The following is a 19,689-nucleotide window of genomic DNA, read 5'->3' as shown; positions in this document are numbered from 1 at the left end:
AGCCAATGTCCCCAGCTCTATGCACAAAATCCTGGTGACAGGTTTCCTTTAAAAGGACTTTTGTGGCCCTATTAGCTGGCGTTTGGTGTCCCTAACAGTCTGTCCCTGCTCCACACAGCAACCTCTCCCTACACTGGCAAAACACTGAATAAGGTAGGGGGGTATGTCCATGTGCTGAAACTTTTCAATTGGCTGTCCTGTACCACCTGATGGATGTGTCATGGGTCAAAGTTCTTCACAATGTAAAAGAATATGGCGGGCGCGAATATCGCCATATGTTTGCATGTTCGCCGAATCGCGAATGAGCAAAGTTCGCTGCGAACCGCAAGGCCATCACTACCGCTGGGCAGCTGAAGCGGCTGCACGGGCCGTGTATCTCCCCTTTTGACTGCCTGTAGATAGCAGGGGGTCTCCTTGTTCTCTGGGGCCCCAAACATTTGCTTGGTTTGCATGGTGGTGAAGTCTGCCACAGATTTTAACTAATGGCGGCCATACACACTCAGTATACTGAAATGATCATTTAGCTGACAGCTATCTCTCCCGACTCCCCATACATATATACATGTACGTATGTGTATTCAATGGGGAGAGGGGAGAAAGCTACTGACAGACACCTCTGGGGGAGGATGATCTCCTGGGAGAATAAAGGGATCAGGTGAAAATCCCTTTATTCCATCTGTCGGGGAAGAGTCGGGAGCTCCCCGCACAGGTCCTAGGTTTCTGACAGTACACTAATGTGTATGGGGCCTTTACACACATTGATAGCATAAGCAGTGATAAAAAGGGAACGTTGAGCAGAAACAGATATATACCACAGGTGTATGTGCCAGCAGTAGAACATTGAAGAATTATAGTGCCCACAGCTTTGGCACTGTCCTTGTATTTCCCTAATCAACCGTGTGGGATAAAGAGAAGTCACAGACTTTGGCTGGATTCCTGTTCTCCATACAAATGAGTACCAGTCAGTGAGAGGAACTGTGGGAACAATCCTCCTGTGTTCCACATATGACCAGCACGTGATATCAGTTAAAGCGGAATGGTTTGGACGTGCAAGAATTAGAAGAAACATACCTGCGCCTTACACCCTTCCTGCCCCTATTATACCACCGCAGGCTTTGGAACATGACTCATCCGATGACATCACTGCAATTATTTCAGCTTTCTCTTTTCCCCTTTAAAATGAGTACTTCCCTCAGCTAAACATTACACCTCCTGCTACCTGAGGTTCCAGTGTGCATGGGTTACTCCGAGATCAGCTGCCCGGCAGAGCTCAGTATAGGCTTATGATGGATGGACTTGCTAACAATCTATATGGAGGGCTATCATGAAGTTCCCCCTATGGCAGGGACTGCGGGGTAATGGGAATAGCCACCTGGATTCACCTTTTTAATGCCTTATTAATGAAAGGTTGAATCATGCTAATGTTACATGCAAATTACATCCAAAACAAGGAGAGACGTCCAGCTTCCCATAAAAAAGTACTCATGGTCATGAGTAAGGGTCACATTTTAAGATCCGAAACGCGTAGACGCTAACGCTGTGTGTCTGTACTGTGTCATTAGATATTTTATCACTTTAAAGAATAAAGGCTATCACCTTTTTAGGCCTCCTGCACACGAACGTGTGCTTCCCGTTGCCGTATTGTGGATTCGCAATACACAGGCGCCGTTCTGTGGCCATTCCGCATCACGGATGCGGACCCATTCACTTCAATGGGTCCGCAAATCCAGAGATGTGGAATGGTGCGGAACGTAAGCACGGAACCCTACGGAAGCACTACAGAGTGCTTCCGTGGGGTTTTCTCCCGTACTTCCGTTCCGCAAAAAGATAGAACATGTCCTATCTTTTTGCGGAACAGCCCGATCGCGAACCCATTCAAGTGAATGGGTGCGCGATCCGCTGCGGCTGCCCCACGGACGGTGTTCGTGCATTGCAGCCCGCAGCACGACCACGGGGCGCACACGTTAGTGTGCAGGAGGCCTTATGGGAAGCTGGATGTCTCTCCTTATTTTGGATTATATTCAGTGCCTGGTTCCAGGCTGATCTGTACCTTCCCAAGTGATTGCACATGAGCGGAGCCCCTTACTGCTGTTCAACTTTGTATGCGAGTTACATGTTACATTAATACCTATATTTTTCACAAACCCTACAAAGATCATGTTTAATAATGCTATAATGCAAAATAACGCAGTGTTAAACTGAACAGATATTACGAAAACATAAGATATCCATTTTATGACGTTTAGAATTGTACAGAATACTTTTGCTGCCCCCTAGAGGCTAACTCCTTGTCTGCAGTTTCTGCAGAGTTTTGCTCTATAGAAGTTCCACGATGTACAGAAACTGGGCTATGGACCCTTACTGTGCCGCTGAATGCCTTAGATTTCACACAGAGGCATTGCCATATTATTCCTCTAATGAGGCTGAAATAAAATGTTGCTGTGTAAAATTAGAAGTAATGGACCACTATCATCTGGGGACACCTAGCAGCAAAACGTGGCAAACTTATAGATCTGGGAAAGTCAAATTTGCTACAGATTATTTCCATGGCAAATCTGGAAGGCAAGTCCACACAGGATCATGCAGATTTGCAGTTGCAGATTTTATTGCTGATTTTGACTTCCCTATTGGAGTCAATGGGGAAAATCTGCAAAAAATCCATAAGCTTTATGCATCGCAGGTCAGTTGCCACACAGAAAACTTCATTAGCATGTGGATAAGATTTTTTTAAATGTCACCTGCTTGCCTGGTACTATAATCCAGCATTTTGTTATCTCTCTTCTTTACAGTAAAACCCAGGCCATGGTCGCAGGCGCAGTGGTTGTGTCTATATTTGTGCTGTGTTGCTGCACTCTCCTAGCACTTCTATACTGGAGAGGACTGAGAATTCGAAAGAAGCGGGCTATGAGACGCTACCTGGAGAGAGGAGATGTAAGTGTCATCAGATGGCTGTCTGGAGCATTTAAATTTCATTTTAGAATATCTGTCAAATACAGAACCACTGTAAGGCCTCTTTCACACGGGCGTCGCGTGTGAGGGCTGGATAGGATGCGGGTGCGTCGCAGGAAAATGCACAATTTCTTATGCGTCTTGCACGCGCGTGAGAAAAATCGGCATGTCTGGTACCCAGACCCGAACCCGGACTTCTTCACAGAAGTTCAGGTTTGGGTTAGGTGTTGTGTAGATTTTCTTATTTTCTATTATAACATGGTTATAAGGGAAAATAATAGCATTCTTAATACAGATAGAGGGGTTAAAAAAATAAAATTAAAAATTAAACTTACCTCATCCAATTAAACTTATCTCATCCGCACAGCCCGGCTTGTCTTCTTTCTTCTTTGAGGACCTCGGAGGAAAGGGACGTTTGGTGACGTCACTGCGCTCATCACATGGTCCATCACATTATTTTCCCTTATAACCATGTTATAAGGCCGTCGTGTAATAGGGTCGTTAGTGTGAATCGGGAGTGAGTTTTATAACTCTGCAGCTAATCATTGTATGGAATTACCTACTAAGGCAGAAATGATATCTTTAGCAGCACTCTGTATTTAGTGAAACATGGGGACAACAAGGATGGATCTGCACAGGAGAGCAGGTCATGAAAGGGTTCTATGCATCTAAATTTCCATTACATATGCAAAATAATTTTTTAGGGTGCTTCTTTAAAGAGTTATTACAATTTTGGCTAATTCATTGTATGAAGGTATACATTTTTCAGTTATACTTTCTATATCAGTTCCTTGTGGTTTTTGGATCTCTGTTTGCTGTCATTCTATAGGAATCCTCCCTGATTACTCACAGTGGGTACCAATCTGTCCTGATCATGTGACGATCAAAAAGGTAGAGGACTGCTTACAATATGTGTATCATGTAATAAGACAAGCATTGTGTGAAGTAAACAATGAAGATTCCTATTCAGTTACAGCAAGCAGAGATCTTGAGAGTTTTAATATAAAACACATTTATTTGCTGAAACCAGAACACCCCTTTAATCTGTTTTTAAACCTAGACACAGAAGAATTGTGCTTCACTCATAGAATTAGTTGTATATAACATCACATGCAGTTTAGTGCCTATTAGCTGCTACTTTTAATTGCCGCTAGTTGGATCCAAAATGTAAAAAATTTACATAAAAACATTGTTGCTGTTTCTCATCAGGGTACCGAAATGTTGGATCCATCAGAAAAAAACAACACCGTGCAGGCTCGAATATTCAAAAGCACTGAGCTGAAGAAACTCAAAATTCTGGGATCTGGGGTATTTGGCACGGTGCACAAGGTATAACATGTTTAACAGGACATATTAATGCCAAAAAATCCTTAAAAAGGTTTTCCCATCTCAGACAATGGGGGCATATCGCCTCGTAAAATCAGCTGGCAACGTAAAGGATGGCGCACCCCGCGTGAGCGGCCGCCCTCAATTCATTTCTATGGGGCTTCGGAAATTGCCTAGCGCTGGTTCTGCTATTTGCGTCGGCCCCATTAAAGTGAAAGAAAGCGGTGGCCATGCAAGTTCTTATTTATCTTTTGTCCAGTTTTAACATGTCTCCAGAGTTTCAGCAGTACTTACCCTCCTACCGCGCCACCGATTCCGCAATCTTGGCTGTAATCACATGACCACCCGACTGGCTGCAGGCTCTTCTGCTGAAGTCCCAAGCAGATGTGCTCCTGTTTCTTCCTGTTCAGCTCCATGTACATAATTCAGTAGAACAGGAAGATACAGGAGCACATCCATCAGGACTTCATTGGAAGCAGCCAGTTGGGCAGTCATATGGTCACAGCCAAGACCAAGGAATGACGGAAGTACTGCTGAAACTGGAACTCTCTCTTCCTTCCACGGGGTAGCTGAAACAGACAATTTAGGTAAAGCCCAGAAAAAACCTTTAGGACACTCTTCTTACCATATTCTCCATATACTTCCTCCACACAGGGTGTTTGGATCCCAGAAGGCGATTCTGTTAAGATTCCTGTGAGCATTAAAGTCATACAAGATCGCAATGGTTGTCAGACTTTCCATGCGGTCACTGATGTAAGTCCCAATCAGCTATTTTCCAAGATTTATGTGTATAAAATGTAGGTCAACTGTAAGATTGCTTTTAATAAACTGTATAAGTGGCAAGGCGAAAAATAGTAAAAGTTAGTAATACATTTGCATTAGCTTTTATGCTGTTCGCCTTCTAAAGTGTCTTCTGGTCAGAGCTGGAATGACATAACCAAGGCAGTCACTATGGGAGACATTTATCCAGACCGGTGCACTGTATGCTGGTCTTGATTTCCTCTGTGCTGCTGGAGGATGCGCCAAATTTTACAGAAGCGCATCTTCCAGCAGTGCCATACGACGCACTTAAATCTACAGCAGTCTCCTAGCAGCCGTAGATTTAAGTCTTTATTCACGCCAGAAAAAAAGGCCTAACGAAAGATAAATGTGGCGGGCCTGCGTCACCACCCACGGCACGCCCCCTTTTACTCGCCACTCCTAAAAAAAAGTGGTGTGAAGGGGGAAATGGCAGAAATTTTACTGGCAAAATTTGCAACCTATTTACGCCACAAAAGTGGTGTAAATAGATTAGTAAATGTCCCCCTATGTTTTTATGTGTTAGGAAAGTAATACAAGGAGCTACTTCTAGTACAAGGAGAACATGTCCAAATGTAAAACAGACTGAATGCTTATTTCTTCCTTCTGCCATTCATGCATAGTAACAGCTGCCTTACTCCACAGCACATGCTTGCCATGGGGAGCCTGGATCATGCTTGTATCGTTCGACTGCTGGGTATTTGTCCAGGAACACAGCTGCAGCTGGTCACCCAGCTTCTGCCTATGGGCTCACTACTTCAGTATGTTAGACAGAACAAGGACACCGGCGTCATTGGCCCCCAGATGCTGCTTAACTGGTGTGTGCAGATTGCCAGGGTGAGTCTTGCCTTTCACACACATTATACGATCAGAGCAGACTACATATGGTAGTCCTGGGCATGCAAATGCAAAGCTTGCCATTATTTGCAGTTATCTCAGCAAGTAAGCAATTTTGGGTTCCATCCAATGTGTTTATTTCAGTTTATTATTTGGTAAAAATTTTTATTTGGATGAAAAATCCAATCTGCTTGGAGACCTGAGGGGCAGTCAGTCTGCTTCCTTGTAAATTAAATGGTTACTGCTGGATAACATGAAAAATGACTAGTCTGCCCACCAATGTGCAACTATGTATTAGTATACGGCACTATTTATTTGTACATGTTCCGCTGTTTCAGATGATGAGTTCATTAGAAATGTGTTCTTTCTTGTTTGTCCAGGGCATGTACTACTTGGAGGAACATCGCATGGTTCATAGGAACCTCTCAGCTCGCAACGTCCTCATGAAGAATCTCAATCATGTTCAAGTGTCGGATTTTGGTGTGGCAGATCTGTTGTACCCAGATGACAAGAAGTACTGCTACAATGAGATCAAGGTAGTGTTTTATATGTATATTTGTAGAATAGTCACAATTAAAACTAGTGCAGGGAAAAGTGGAGGCAATGCCCATAGCAGCTGATCAGATTCCAGAGACTTCTTGGAACTGGAAAGCACCAATCTAGCCGATTACTATGGACGTTACCTCTACTTGTCTTTTGTCAGCTGACCATTTTAGTTCGTGATACAGATGAAGTATTATTCAGTCAGTGGCATGGCATGGTCATATGATTAACAAACTGCATAGTTACACGGTATAAGTATCGTTTTCTTACTAGCATTATATCTAATTGCGGCTGTATGTGCATTTATTTTTGCTTACTTTTAATTACCTGATTTCTCTGACTCCCTGCAGACGCCTATCAAATGGATGGCTCTGGAAAGTATACACTTTGGAAAATACACTCATCAAAGTGATGTGTGGAGCTTCGGTGAGTCTATTGTCTTATTTTCATTAAAATTCAGCTTTCCCATTCCTTAGTGCATTTTAATATTTTCCTTTCAATAGGATTGGGATTCTCCAGCACGAAGGTCACGTGTTGCTTTTGCTTCCTTCCAGGTGTCACACTGTGGGAAATGATGACATTTGGTGATGAGCCATATCCAGGTATCCGTCTGTCTGAAGTACCAGACCTTCTTGAGAAAGGGGAGCGACTCCCTCAGCCTATAATCTGCACCATTGATGTCTACATGGTCATGGTGAAATGTGAGTCTCCGCTTTTACCACACCAGTTGCCCCCATGTCTCAGTTAATATTTTCATGCAGCTGAACTCTGACATGTCTGACTGCCATCTTAGGTTGGATGATTGATGAGAATGTTCGACCTACTTTCAAGGAGCTGGGAAATGAGTTCACCCGCATGGCCAGGGATCCTCCCCGCTACCTGGTCATGAAAGTGAGTGTATCTTAAATCTACTCCAATAACTGTTTTCTGCTTATTAATGAAATTATTTTGTTGGGTCCTGGTAATGCAGATACTGTAACCAATCGAATCATGTTATGTATGTAGTGGCATTGAAGGAGGAAAGCAGGTTTTTGATTGGCTATCATAAGTAAGCCTTTGCATACTAATTAGGAGAACCTAAAGAGCCTCTGTCAGCATTAAACCAGGCACATTGCCTGATAACCCTATCGGGCAGTGTGCCTGGTTTAATGCTGACAGAGGCTCTTTAAGTTCCCCTAATTAGTATGCAAAGGCTTACTTATGATAGCCAATCAAAAACCTGCTTTCCTCCTTCAATGCCACTACATACATAGCATGATTCGATTGGTTAACATACAGACAAAAGAAAGGTATTGTTTTAATCAGAACGGTCAACCCTGATCGTGCTGATTAAAACAATACCTTTCTTTTGTCTGTATGTTAAACAGATGCAGAGATATCTGTGTTTGTATTCATATACAGATGAGCACATTGGAGCACCAAGTGGGAAGTCTGAATACATGGAGCACTGCTTTTCTAACACCCCTGTGCTCTGCACACTCCCCTCTTCTCTTAATTGACAGGGCTAGACTTCAGCATGCTGAGGGCAGGGCTGTTTTTCCTAGAGCTGTCATAACATGTACATGTGATATACTCTACTTACTATAGCCTTGCCATGTTGATGGTAGAGGTTTTCTATGCTTAGAAAGCTAATACATATTACTGTTTTATTCACAGGCACAATATAAGATTATAAAGACACCAGTAATATGTATTGGCTTTCTAAGTATATAAAATAAAAGGAACAGGAGGCAGCGCCACATGTGTAGGATCAGTGTGAATAAAATAGAATTAAATGGGTTAGGGTACGCTTATTGTCCCAGGTTGTGAGGAGTCACAACCACTGTTAAAAGCCTCGCTGGTGATTCTTGGCGGCCGGCCAGCACAACGGCATGTTCCGGACTGCAGCCGCGGTCACTCTGTGGGGCCTCAAACAATGAGGTATGCACAGGGAAAATTGCAGGAAACACGTATTTTTGGACCGCTTGTTCCGGCGCTTGTCTGGAGGAAATATTCACCAGGATAACTGGTAGGTACAGATTGTCCTAAAGAAGAGGGCTTTCCACCCTCGAAACGCGTTGACTATCCTGCTAATAAAACAACCTACTTCGCCCTACCAGTGATCCTGGTGAATATTTCCTCCAGACAAGCGCCGGAACAAGCAGTCCAAAAATCATTTTTTTACTGTTTCCTGCAGTTTTCTAAGTATAGAATATATACTAAGAAAGGTAATACATATCACTGGTGGCTTTATAATCATATGTTGTGCCTGTGACTAAACCAGTAACATGTATTAGCTTTCTAAGATAGAAAACCTCTATTCTCAACATGGTAAGGCTAAAGTAAGTATTGTATATGATATGGATGTGCTAGGATACAGCTCTGCCCTCAGCATGCTGACGTCTAGCCCTGTCAATCAAGGGGAAGGGCGAGTGCTGAGCACAGGGGGTGTTATAAAAATGGTGCTCCAAGGATTCAGCCCTTCCACTTGGTGCTCCAACGTGCTTATCTGTATATGAATAAAAACACAGTTATCTCTGCAGCTGTTTAGCATACAGACAAAAGAAAGGTATAGTTTTAATCAGCATGGTCAACCCTACCAGTCAGTATGCCTAGTTTAATAGGGTTGATTACACTTACAGAGGTTCTTTATATTATGTTCAGTCCAATCGCAGCAGCCCTTCTCCCTGGCTCCGATTTGGTCCGCTGCGATTGGACCACGCCACAGCCAGGGAGAAGGATACACCCACTGAGAAGCACTGGTATCTCTCCTCCCTGTACCAATACTATATATTAGCATACAGGGCACAAAAAAACAAATGGGGGCACAGCAGGGCAGCAGAGGGGCGTTTGGAAAAAATAAATGTTTTAGCTGCATCAGTGGAGCGTACCCCTCTTGTACTGTCAAGGTACTTAGTTTATAAAAATAAAATAAAAAATGTGAGAAGTCCTTAATTTTTTTTCCCCTGCTTTTCTGCTATACAGCGAGACAGTGACGCTACCCAAGAACCTCTCCTTGGGGAAACACCACAACTGAGTGATAAAGAAGAAGTGGAGGAGATTGATACTGATTTAGGAACAGAAGAAGATGAAGATATAGGACCACATCCGAAAACTCCAAGCACTGTCTATGCATCCCGACCGAGAATAGACTATACTAGAGTAAGATTTTCACTAACAAAACTCGAGCGATTGGTGAACATTTCGGTTTTCATACATTAACTATAGTTATGGCTTTATTTGCTACCTCCTTCCCAGCACCAGTCTATTGATCTTTGTCCTAGTTGATGGTGCCCTATGCAGCAAGAGCAGATCACACTGTATAGCCTCTGCCATTAAAGAGATTGGACTGCCACTGAAGTGACAGGGTCTGAAATGATCATTGCTCTGTCACAAAAATAACTCAGCACAGCTCTCAACGTTAATGTGGTGTTTGGCACTGAGACCCGAAGGAAGGAGGCGTCTTTCCTGCATTCAGACATTGACATGGAAACTCGTGACCACCATTGACCCACAATTGTCATCTTGGGGAAAGGAGGATGCTGGGAGGACATGATCTGCATCCTCTATATGCAAATCACCGTACTAATGACTAGCAGCCATTAGATCACTATCATGTATGATCTGTATACAAATGGAGATATATTGCACTGGTATTTAATTATAAAAGAAAAAATATGGACATTTTATTTTTTCATAATTTAAACATCTGAAAAAATGGCTAAGGCTACTTTCACACTAGCGTTCGATCGGATCCGTTCTGAACGGATCCGATCATAATAATGCAGACGGAGGCTCCGTTCAGAACGGATCCGTCTGCATTATATTAGCATATAAAAGCTAAGTGTGAAAATAGCCTCGTACGGATCCGTCCAGACTTTCAATGTAAAGTCAATGGGGGACGGATCCGCTTGAAGATTAAGCCATATTGTGGCATCTTCATACGGATCCGTCCCCATTGACTTACATTGTAAGTCTGGACGGATCCGCACGCCTCCGCACGGCCAGGCGGACACCCGAACGCTGTAAGCAGCGTTCAGCTGTCCGCCTGTCCGTGCGGAGGCGAGCGGAGCGGAGGCTGAACGCCGCCAGACTGATGCAGTCTGAGCGGATCCGCATCCATTCAGACTGCATCAGGGCTGGACGGAAGCGTTCGGGTCCGCTCGTGAGCCCCTTCAAACGGAGCTCACGAGCGGACCGACGAACGCTAGTGTGAAAGTAGCCTAAAGTATAAATAAAAAAGTGTCAGGACATGTTCAAAATAACAAAGAGGCATTACTCCCCCTCACTGATTCTCCGCCGCTGCCGTCCTGAAGCTGCTCCAGTCCCTGCTGCTCTGCACTTTCTACCCCAGAAGCAATAGAGTGGGTCTTTCCAAGCATTTCCACCATGTTGAGCAGGGACAGGATGTGTAGAGCAGCGGGAACCAGAGCAGTTTTGGAACAGAAGCGGTGGGGTATGAAGGTGAAGGTGGCCTGTTTTTTTCACATCTCCCTGGAACACCCCTTAAACTGGTTCTCTGAATTGTTAAAAGGTGCGTGGTGAACAGCAGATCTTAGGAACAGTGGCTGTGGATGCACAGATAGCTGCCTACCCAGAGAAGCTATGTAGACACAAACTGTGCTTACTTTTCTGCTGTAAGCTGCCATATACAGAATGTCTTTATTGGGAAAACGTATCACGTCAGGTGCAATTAAAGGGGTTTTCCAGGTGTTTAATATTGAGGACCTAAACTCAGGATAGGTCATCAATATCTGATCGGTGGGGGTCCAACTCCTGGCACGCCTGGTGATCAGCTGTTTGAAGAAACTGTGACGCTCATTGTTTCTAGGCCATCATGTTAATCAGTCACATGACCTAGGCGCAGCTCAGTCCCATTTAAGTGAATGGACCTGATCTGCAATACCAAGCACAGCTGCTATGCAATGGTCGGCAGGGGTATTTAATACCGATGACCTATTCTGAGCCTAGATCATCAATATTAAACACTCGGAAAACCCCTTAAAAATGGAGCACAGAACATGTTGTGAACAGAGCCTTCATTGATCTATATGTTAACCAGTTATTATTTTCATGTCACATTGGTACATAATACAAGGATAAATCGTCTGATGAGTGGATTCTGTGGTGCCGATCATTTGCTTATTGTAGGTGACTATATGTTTTGCGGTTTGTATTTTAGAGTCAGAGTGTGCAGAGTTCACTCGCTGGATATCTCCCTATGAACCAGAGCACTGGTACCATCAACAAGAAGGTAACTACATACTGGAGAAAAACATCTTATAGATGGTGTGTTACTCTTTTTATTTCTACTGATTTGCTTCTTGCCATAAGTTCTGAAGAATTAACAAATGTAGCTTTTTGGTGTGCACTGAATTTGACAATTTCCCTTTGTTTCCAGAGTTCAATCCACCGTGCCGATCCAAGCCCTAGACGTGTGACCAGGAGAAGGCAGGACTCTGTGGGCCGCACAGTGTCAGAGTCATCCGAGGGCTGTTGTACTCTATCTGACATGGAAACGGCAGAGGAAACATCATTTGGATTTGAAAGCCTGGGCCGTAGCCCTCGCTCACGTTTAGACAGCGCTTATCGCTCTCAAAGGGAAAGTTTACTTGCTGGCACCCCAGATACTGACAGCGAATACATTATGCCTGAGCTTAGCCAGGGAGGTATGTATATATTTAATCCACAGCCGTGGTAGATACCACCACTGGTGCCCAAACCTGCTAATGATCTAATGTGTATGAGGGCAGCCTCACAGTTCCCAATGTTGGGGGGGATTTCAACATGCTGATTCCTTGTTCCCTTTCTGCCAGAGGTGTCTGGAGGGGAGAGACACTTCTGGCAGCATCTAAATTCCGCTCTTTCGATGTATGCATGCAAGCTTTCAAGAGACAATCGTGCATGCTTATGGGGGCAGGAGATGTTCAGAAGGAATAGCCTTCAGCTGATGATGATCTAATGCAGGGGTGCCCAACCTGTGGCTCTCGAGCTGTTGTAAAACTACAACTCCCACAATGCCATGCTGTGTACCAATAGCTGTAGGCTGTCCAGGCATCCCGGGAGTTGTAGTTTTGCAACAGCTGGAGGGCCGCAGGTTGGGCATCCCTGAAATGTGATCTAAGGCCAGTGCAAGTGCAATGAAAAAAAATGGCTTTGAGCCACTGATCTAGAACATAAAATTCTGCCAAAAGGCTCTAGTCTGGTTCAAGCTGAATGTTCTGTATGTAACAATCGGCATATAACGTTAACCACCCCCTTCTCTGACCAGACACATTTCAGTTTCTTTTACCTCATGTGGCTTTGATCGCCATAACGTTATCAATGTTCAGTTATATGATATAATACATGGGGCTTTATTTTTATTTTTGTATTTTTTATACCTGTTGTGCAAATACAATATATATTTTTTTAGCATTCCCTTTCAGTTTCAGTTGTTTTGATATATAGCGATATATAGTTTATGGTCACCGGGGCAGGGCTAGAATCTGCAATGTGGGCTAGTGGTGGTATTTTTTTTAATTATTATTTTATTTGTCTTTTTATAAGGTCATACACAATACTTTGAGGGCTTTTTTAACATTACATTTCATAGCTATAGTATCTGAGAACTACAGCATCTCTTGATATGCACTGCACAGCTGATCTGAGTCAGCAGCTGACCTAGTGATCAAATGATCGTCTGCCCAGTGATGACGTAATCGCTTAGGACAGAGCAGGAAGTGGTATTACTGCTTACTGATCTGTATACACAGTGCTTATTGGGCGCTATGTATACGGAGATGGGGAAGGCAAGGACAGTAAAAAATCATCTGATATTTGTAGAATGTCAAGGGGCAATAATACCAACTTGGAAATGTTTGTTAATATAACTAAAATTAGAGATCTGCCTCTAACTATAGGATAACATGGGGCATTTTTGTGCCCTATGCTAGATCAGGAATGTTGGCCCAAGGCCCTGTTCTCTTCTTGTCATGCAAACTCATTTGACATATGTAGGCCAGTGTTTCCCAACCAGTGTGCCTCCAGCTGTTACAAAACTACAACTACCAGCATGCCCGCACAACCAAATGCTGTCTGGGCATGCTGGGAGTTGTAGTTTTGGAGGCACACTGGAGGCACACTGGTTGGGAAACACTGATGTAGGCAATGCAGGGATAGGACCAAATTGACTTAACTGAGGTCAAAAGGGTATTGAATGGGATTCGCGGGCATGTCTCTTTTTTACTATATAAGTAAGGCTACTTTCACACTAGCTTTAATATTTTCCGGTATTGAGATCCGTTATAGGCTCTCAATACCGGAAATAAATTCTTCTGTTTTGTCCCTATTCATTGTCAATGGGGACAAAACATAACTGAACAGAATGGAATGCGTTCCGTTCTCATAATGGAGAGCATGCTGCGGTTTGCTTTCCGTCCTGGGATGCGGAGCAAAACGTCATGACCCACAATGCAAGTCAATGGGGACAGATCAATTTTCTCAGACACAATCTAACACAATAGAAAATGGATCCGTCCCCCTTTGACTTTCAATGGAGTTCATGACGGATCCGTCTTGGCTATGTTACAGATAATACAATCGGATCAGTTCATAACGGATGCAGATGGTTGTATCATTAGTAACGGAAGCGTTTTTGCTGAGCCCTGACGGATCCAGCAAAAACGCTAGTGAGAAAGTAACCTAAAAGCAGGGCAAACTGAGCTTTACTGTACAAAAAAGTATAATATGCAGTACACATATAATGGTTGTCCATTTCCACTGTATATGTCTACACAGTGGCATATGTCAGAGGTATGTTGGGGAACACTTACAAAGTATACCCCAAACGTGATGCGAACAGAGCATTACAAAAGTATTGCAAAATAGCAAGTACCTTCATCCTGCATGTATAGTGCTGTCTTAGAGTACTTGAATAAAGAGAAAACTATCTGCCTGTGAAGAATTTTCAGAGCATTTGCGCTAATTGTTCTGTATAATAGAATAGAAATTCACACATTCATGCATACCTCTTCACATTCTTGCACAGATCTATCAGAGGATGGAACACTGAAGTCCCAAGGATCTAGATCGATAACCCCGTGCAAGGCCAATGAAGAGGATGATGAGGAATATGAGTATATGAACAGGAAGAGGCAGCCGTCAGAGAGGTTGGAGTACGAGTATATGGACATTCGAGGAGTAGGGGATGGAAACAAAGATGGCATAAGCTGTACACGGCAGGACAGTACAGATAATTATTACGAATATGAAAACAAGGAGGACTATGAGTATATGAATGAAAAGGGGAGATGCAGTCAGAGCCAAGAACTAGTTGATGAAGGCGAAGATGAAGGTACAGAGTACACCTACATGAACCGAAGTAGCAAAATCAGGAAGGACAGCAATTCGGATGACAAACAGGGCTACGAGGACATGAAGTTAATTACAAGCCAGCCAAAGTCCTTGAACAAACCCACAGTGGTTCCACAAACATGCCACAGAGAGGCTTTACAAAGAGGTTACAGTCAACCTCTGCGAGAACTGGAGGTAAAAGACTGTGCATTTGATAACCCGGACTACTGGCATAGCCGTCTGTTTGTTAAGAGTGACCTGCAACGGACATAAAAAAATACTAAAGTGCCGGGCAATGCACTCAAATAGAATACCATTGTGATACGTACCTTCTGCTTCTGAAGATGGGTACGGGAATATACTGTAGTCATTGAGCCAAATGCTAATATCTGCAGTCGTGTGCCATTAGTGGCTACTGGAACAAAAGTGGATAGGGAAGGTTTTTACATATGTCATGCTATACAGCAGTGGCTATTCCTAAGCGATTCCAGGAGCTTAAATAGTCACTAACTTTTCACACAATTTTGCAAAACTCAATAGTACATGGAACCACAAGAAAAGTAATGTTTTATCAGTTCAGTGAGAAGTGTCTAGTTTTCCTCTTATCAGCTGTGTACCAGCTGCTACCCCCTGCTAATTGCTTTTCATTTTCAAAAATTCCTTTTTCCTGTCCAGGACAGGATCATCTGTCATATTACACATGTCAATGTAAGTCTATGGAGAGGGGAGGGGGAGGAGTGTGGAGGAACTGAGGAGACACACAAAGAGGAGCAGGACTGCACAGCAACATAGGAAGCTTATAGCTCAGAAGAAGTGCTTCATTCTCCTGGGGCTGCTTCTGAGTGACTGTGAGACAGGAAGGAGATTTTCCTCTACTTTGTGTGTGTGCAGTGGATGGCAGCCAGCACGCACAACGAGATATTCAGCAAGTACAGAGTGTTATTCCTCATCTACTGAACTATCCGTTACTGCAAAGTTTGTTGAAAGCTCAGTGACGCTTTTAAGTCATGAAGGTTAGAACAAGAGTACTTAAAAGTATCACCGCTATCTGCTAAGTAAAACGTATGAATGAGAAAAGTAGCATCTCATAATTGCACTCAATTGTACTCCTTTGCTCATGCCACTTCTTTCTAGGATTACAGATATTACATGTTCATGCTAATGATGAATGAAATATTGCCTCATATGAACAAATCAAACATTGGTCGAGCTGAATTATAGAATAGGTATAAACTGCAATATAAATCATTTTGACGCAAGTGACAAGGGATTCTGCATAAGAATTAGTAATGACGTTGAAGTGTAGCGAAGAGCTGTGTTGTCGATGTCAGTCTTTGGTTTTCCTCATGAGCCCCCACTTTAGGCCTGCATTAGGCATAACACAGTGTATAAGTTTTACCCACAGTGCAGCTTTGCGTATGTCCACTACATTCCCACTCACCTGGATATACCCTTGGGTAACCTTCATACTCATGATCTTTAAAGCACTTACTATTCTCAGTACTGGATTGTATGCAAATTTCCAAGTGGGTACCTCTAATAGCCCAGAACAATAAAAAATCATTATAATACTGCACTGGCATATTACATATACAAGTGAAACTCGAAAAATTAGAATATGGTGCAAATGTCCATTTATTTCAGTAATGCAAATTAAAAGGAATTGCATTAATGCAGCTGAAAATTTGAATTTTGTGAAAAGGTTCAATATTCTAGGCTCAAAGTGTCACACTCCAGTCAGCTAATTAATCCATACCCCCTGAGCAAAGGGGACCTGAGATTGTGACTTTGGGGTTTCATAAGCGGTAAGCCATAATCATCCAAATTATAACAAATAAAGGCTTGAAATATCTCGCTTTGCATGTAATGAGTCTCATATGTTAGTTTCACCTTTTAAGTTGCATTACTGAAATAAATGAACTTTGCACGATATTCTAATTTTGCTGAGAAAAATTATATTTTAATATATGCAAATGATCCTCTAGGAGCAACGGGGGTGTTGCCATTACACCTAGAGGCTCTGGTCTCTCTGCAACTGCTGCGCCCTCTGCACTTTGATTGACAGGACCAGGCGTTACGGTGTTATCACTGCCTGGTCCTGTCAATTAAAGTGGAGAGGACGTGGCAGTTTAAGAGAGAGCTGAGCCTCTAGGTGTAATGGTAACACCCCCGTTGCTCCTAGAGGCTCATTTGTATATATTAAAACTTCATTTTTCTCAGCAATGCGGGCACAGACCAACACGGATGCCTTCAGCTGCCAAGTGCACATGTAACAGATCAGCCAGTTTCATAGATACAAATCTGCTGACAGATGCCCTTTAAATTAAAGTGACCCTGGACTAAAGATGGCCGGTCCTTTAAAGACATATTCCTAGAACTGAAACCACATCTTGTGGTGTCCACTATTCATATTTTACAGAAGAGATACCACGCCTGGAGCATGCTCCAAACTGCTGCACAATGCACATGCATGGGTATGACCAAATCTCCATCCACTACCATTGCTTCCCTAGCCTTCCATAGAACAACATTGACAGCGACAGTTTGTCCACTGAAGACTTATTTCGCCTTCCATGCAGAATGGTTACATTACATATGGAGTTATAGTAAGGGGTTCACACACAGGCGTCACGATGCAGATTTTTTTTCTGTAGTTTTGTTATATTTGACTTCAGCGCTTATTAATAATGTCTTGCACCATTTTGTTTCACTGACACTGTCATTTGGACAGAATAACACAGATTTTAGGACATAGATATTCCCAGAAGCTCATTTGTCTTTTGTCCTGGATGTAAATAAGTTTCCTACATATCAATTAAAGCTCCCTATGCCCCCTCCTTCCTTGGCACGTGCCAATCATCAGAACTAATCGTTTGGATGCAGACATGAACTTCTGGCTGTGGCTAGCACTGATCATATGCTACAGCCGTATTTCTGACTTTAGCCATTGCTGGAGCTGTATTCGTTTGATGACAATGTGGATTTTCCACTGAGATGGATTTGGAGTATGAAGTGTAAACCTACTGATAACATTGTCTTTTGTGTTTTTTCTTTTTACAAGAAAAGTATGTACTGTATTTGAACACGCAGAATAAACTGAATGGTGCCATCTCCTCCATGGCATTGACTAAGGCCTCGTTCACACTTCAGTGTTTGGTCAGTTATTTCCATCAGTTATTGTGAGCCAAAACCAGGTGCAGGTCAAATCCACAGACAGGTGCAGGTCTTTCCCTTATACCTTATCTTTGTATAAGCTTCGCCTCTGGTTTTGGCTCACAAATGACTGACCAAACACTGAAGGGTGAGCAAGGCCTAGGACTGGCCGCACACATTAGATGGCTGTCAGGTTTTGTCATCTGACAGCTATGGCTTTTGACCTCCCCTTACACACACAGGCTCAGTTGAGCGAAATGTGCATGTGTAAGCAATAGTAGAAGCGAGTAAGCTGCTGCCAGACACCTTAAGAGAACTGCTGATCTCCGTTGCAAATGAGAGGATCGGGCATGTTGAAATCCAGTTGGTTTTGGGAGGAGAAGCAGGAGGTCCTGCCAAAATCAGCATCTTCAGCTCACATTAAAGAGGTTGTCCCATGATGAAAGAAAATCAGACATTATATGGTACATGACAATCTCTTTCTAAGAAAGCTAGAACCAGCCCTGCACCTCACATGGATCCAGAGATCTCCCCAATTTATTTGCTCCAATTACTTATTTCAATCTGACAGTTTTGGGGGGCGGCGTGCACTTTCTCAGGTGGCATGTCCTTTCTGCCGCAGCTGGTGGCAGTTGAAGGGTGGAATTGTATGTCAATCTCAGTGAGCTGGGTGGAGAATTTAAATAATAGGCAAACAGCAGGTGGCGCTATACAGATAGATTTCAGTGAATAAGGCCTCATTCACACATACGTGGACCACGGTCCGTGAAAACCCAGCCTGCAGTCCTGCTAAGTGCACGAGCGCATGGCGTGGTTCCTATGACCAATGACGCCGTGCACTCGGCAGAATTGGTTTTCACGGACCGGGGTCCACGTATGTGTGAATAAGGGCCTAACTCAGTGGCTATACAAAACTTTTAATTACATGCAATTACAAAAGTCTTCAGATCCAGGTGCTGGTTTGAAAACTGTTGAATATTTTTCGAGGGACAACCCCTTTAATGAATGTGTCCGGCCAGCTTAAGTGTGTAATAATGTAATGGTGGATACTGTATGCTGCATAAACATCTTTATAAGGATCCTGTCATTTACACACAATGGCCACCGTCACCAAAACAGTCTATTTCTTAGTGCTATACTGTATATTTTAAACTGCGTTCTTGTGGCCATGACAGGTTTGCTCCATAAAATGTTGTGTTTAGTTGTGGCATCTGCTAACGTTTGCACCTTTCTGTGGATACAGTCAGTTGGTTTTGTACATTTATATGAACATTGTTATCCAGAGTCTATTTTTGTACATTATTTTTGTACCACTGAAACAGTAATGAGAATTGTAACTTTTACATTTGGTGCATACTCCAAGGGTCTCAAAGAGCCGTCAGACAAAAGGGACCTTGTTGTCCTTTGTAACCAGAGGTCAGTTTTAGTTTTTTTCTAAATTGCACTGGAAATTGGAACATGAAGACTGCTTGCTTTGGGTTACAGGCCGCTTCGTTCCTGATGGATTATAAAGGGAAATGTACAGCAGGGATCACACGTGTAACTAGTCTCATCGCTCACCTCTGAGTCATTTAATGTATAAAGGAAATGTATCAAATAAAATGTCTTTTTATACAGAAGACGGCTGTCAGAGTGTTTTTGACCAATATACCAGTAATATAGATTGGGTATAGAGCCTTCCATACATACATTGGACTTCACATGTTTCAGATCAAGGTTTCCTGGGTATCCATGTTTCAAATCCACTATAAAAATGGATAACTAATAGCT

The 19,689-nt window shown here is 43.0% G+C and overlaps 1 protein-coding gene across 1 annotated transcript in view; it reads left to right on the top strand.

Moving 5' to 3' along the window:
* The window catches only part of ERBB3 (erb-b2 receptor tyrosine kinase 3), an 83,634-nt gene extending 67,150 nt beyond the window's left edge, over positions 1 to 16,484 (top strand). Inside the window, exons 17-28 of the mRNA XM_044284356.1 lie at positions 2,790 to 2,931; positions 4,159 to 4,278; positions 4,930 to 5,028; positions 5,719 to 5,910; positions 6,291 to 6,446; positions 6,804 to 6,879; positions 7,008 to 7,154; positions 7,247 to 7,344; positions 9,418 to 9,594; positions 11,615 to 11,686; positions 11,834 to 12,101; positions 14,462 to 16,484. Coding sequence (XP_044140291.1) covers positions 2,790 to 2,931; positions 4,159 to 4,278; positions 4,930 to 5,028; positions 5,719 to 5,910; positions 6,291 to 6,446; positions 6,804 to 6,879; positions 7,008 to 7,154; positions 7,247 to 7,344; positions 9,418 to 9,594; positions 11,615 to 11,686; positions 11,834 to 12,101; positions 14,462 to 15,039 — 2,125 coding nt within the window. The 3' untranslated portion in view covers positions 15,040 to 16,484. The remainder of the gene's footprint in view (positions 1 to 2,789; positions 2,932 to 4,158; positions 4,279 to 4,929; positions 5,029 to 5,718; positions 5,911 to 6,290; positions 6,447 to 6,803; positions 6,880 to 7,007; positions 7,155 to 7,246; positions 7,345 to 9,417; positions 9,595 to 11,614; positions 11,687 to 11,833; positions 12,102 to 14,461) is intronic.
* Positions 16,485 to 19,689: the final 3,205 nt, after the last annotated feature.

The sequence above is a fragment of the Bufo gargarizans genome, chromosome 3 (genome assembly GCF_014858855.1).
Source record: "Bufo gargarizans isolate SCDJY-AF-19 chromosome 3, ASM1485885v1, whole genome shotgun sequence".
NCBI lineage: Eukaryota > Metazoa > Chordata > Amphibia > Anura > Bufonidae > Bufo > Bufo gargarizans.
Note: the sequence above shows the minus strand (reverse complement) of the source record. Positions and strands in the feature narration are given on the sequence as shown.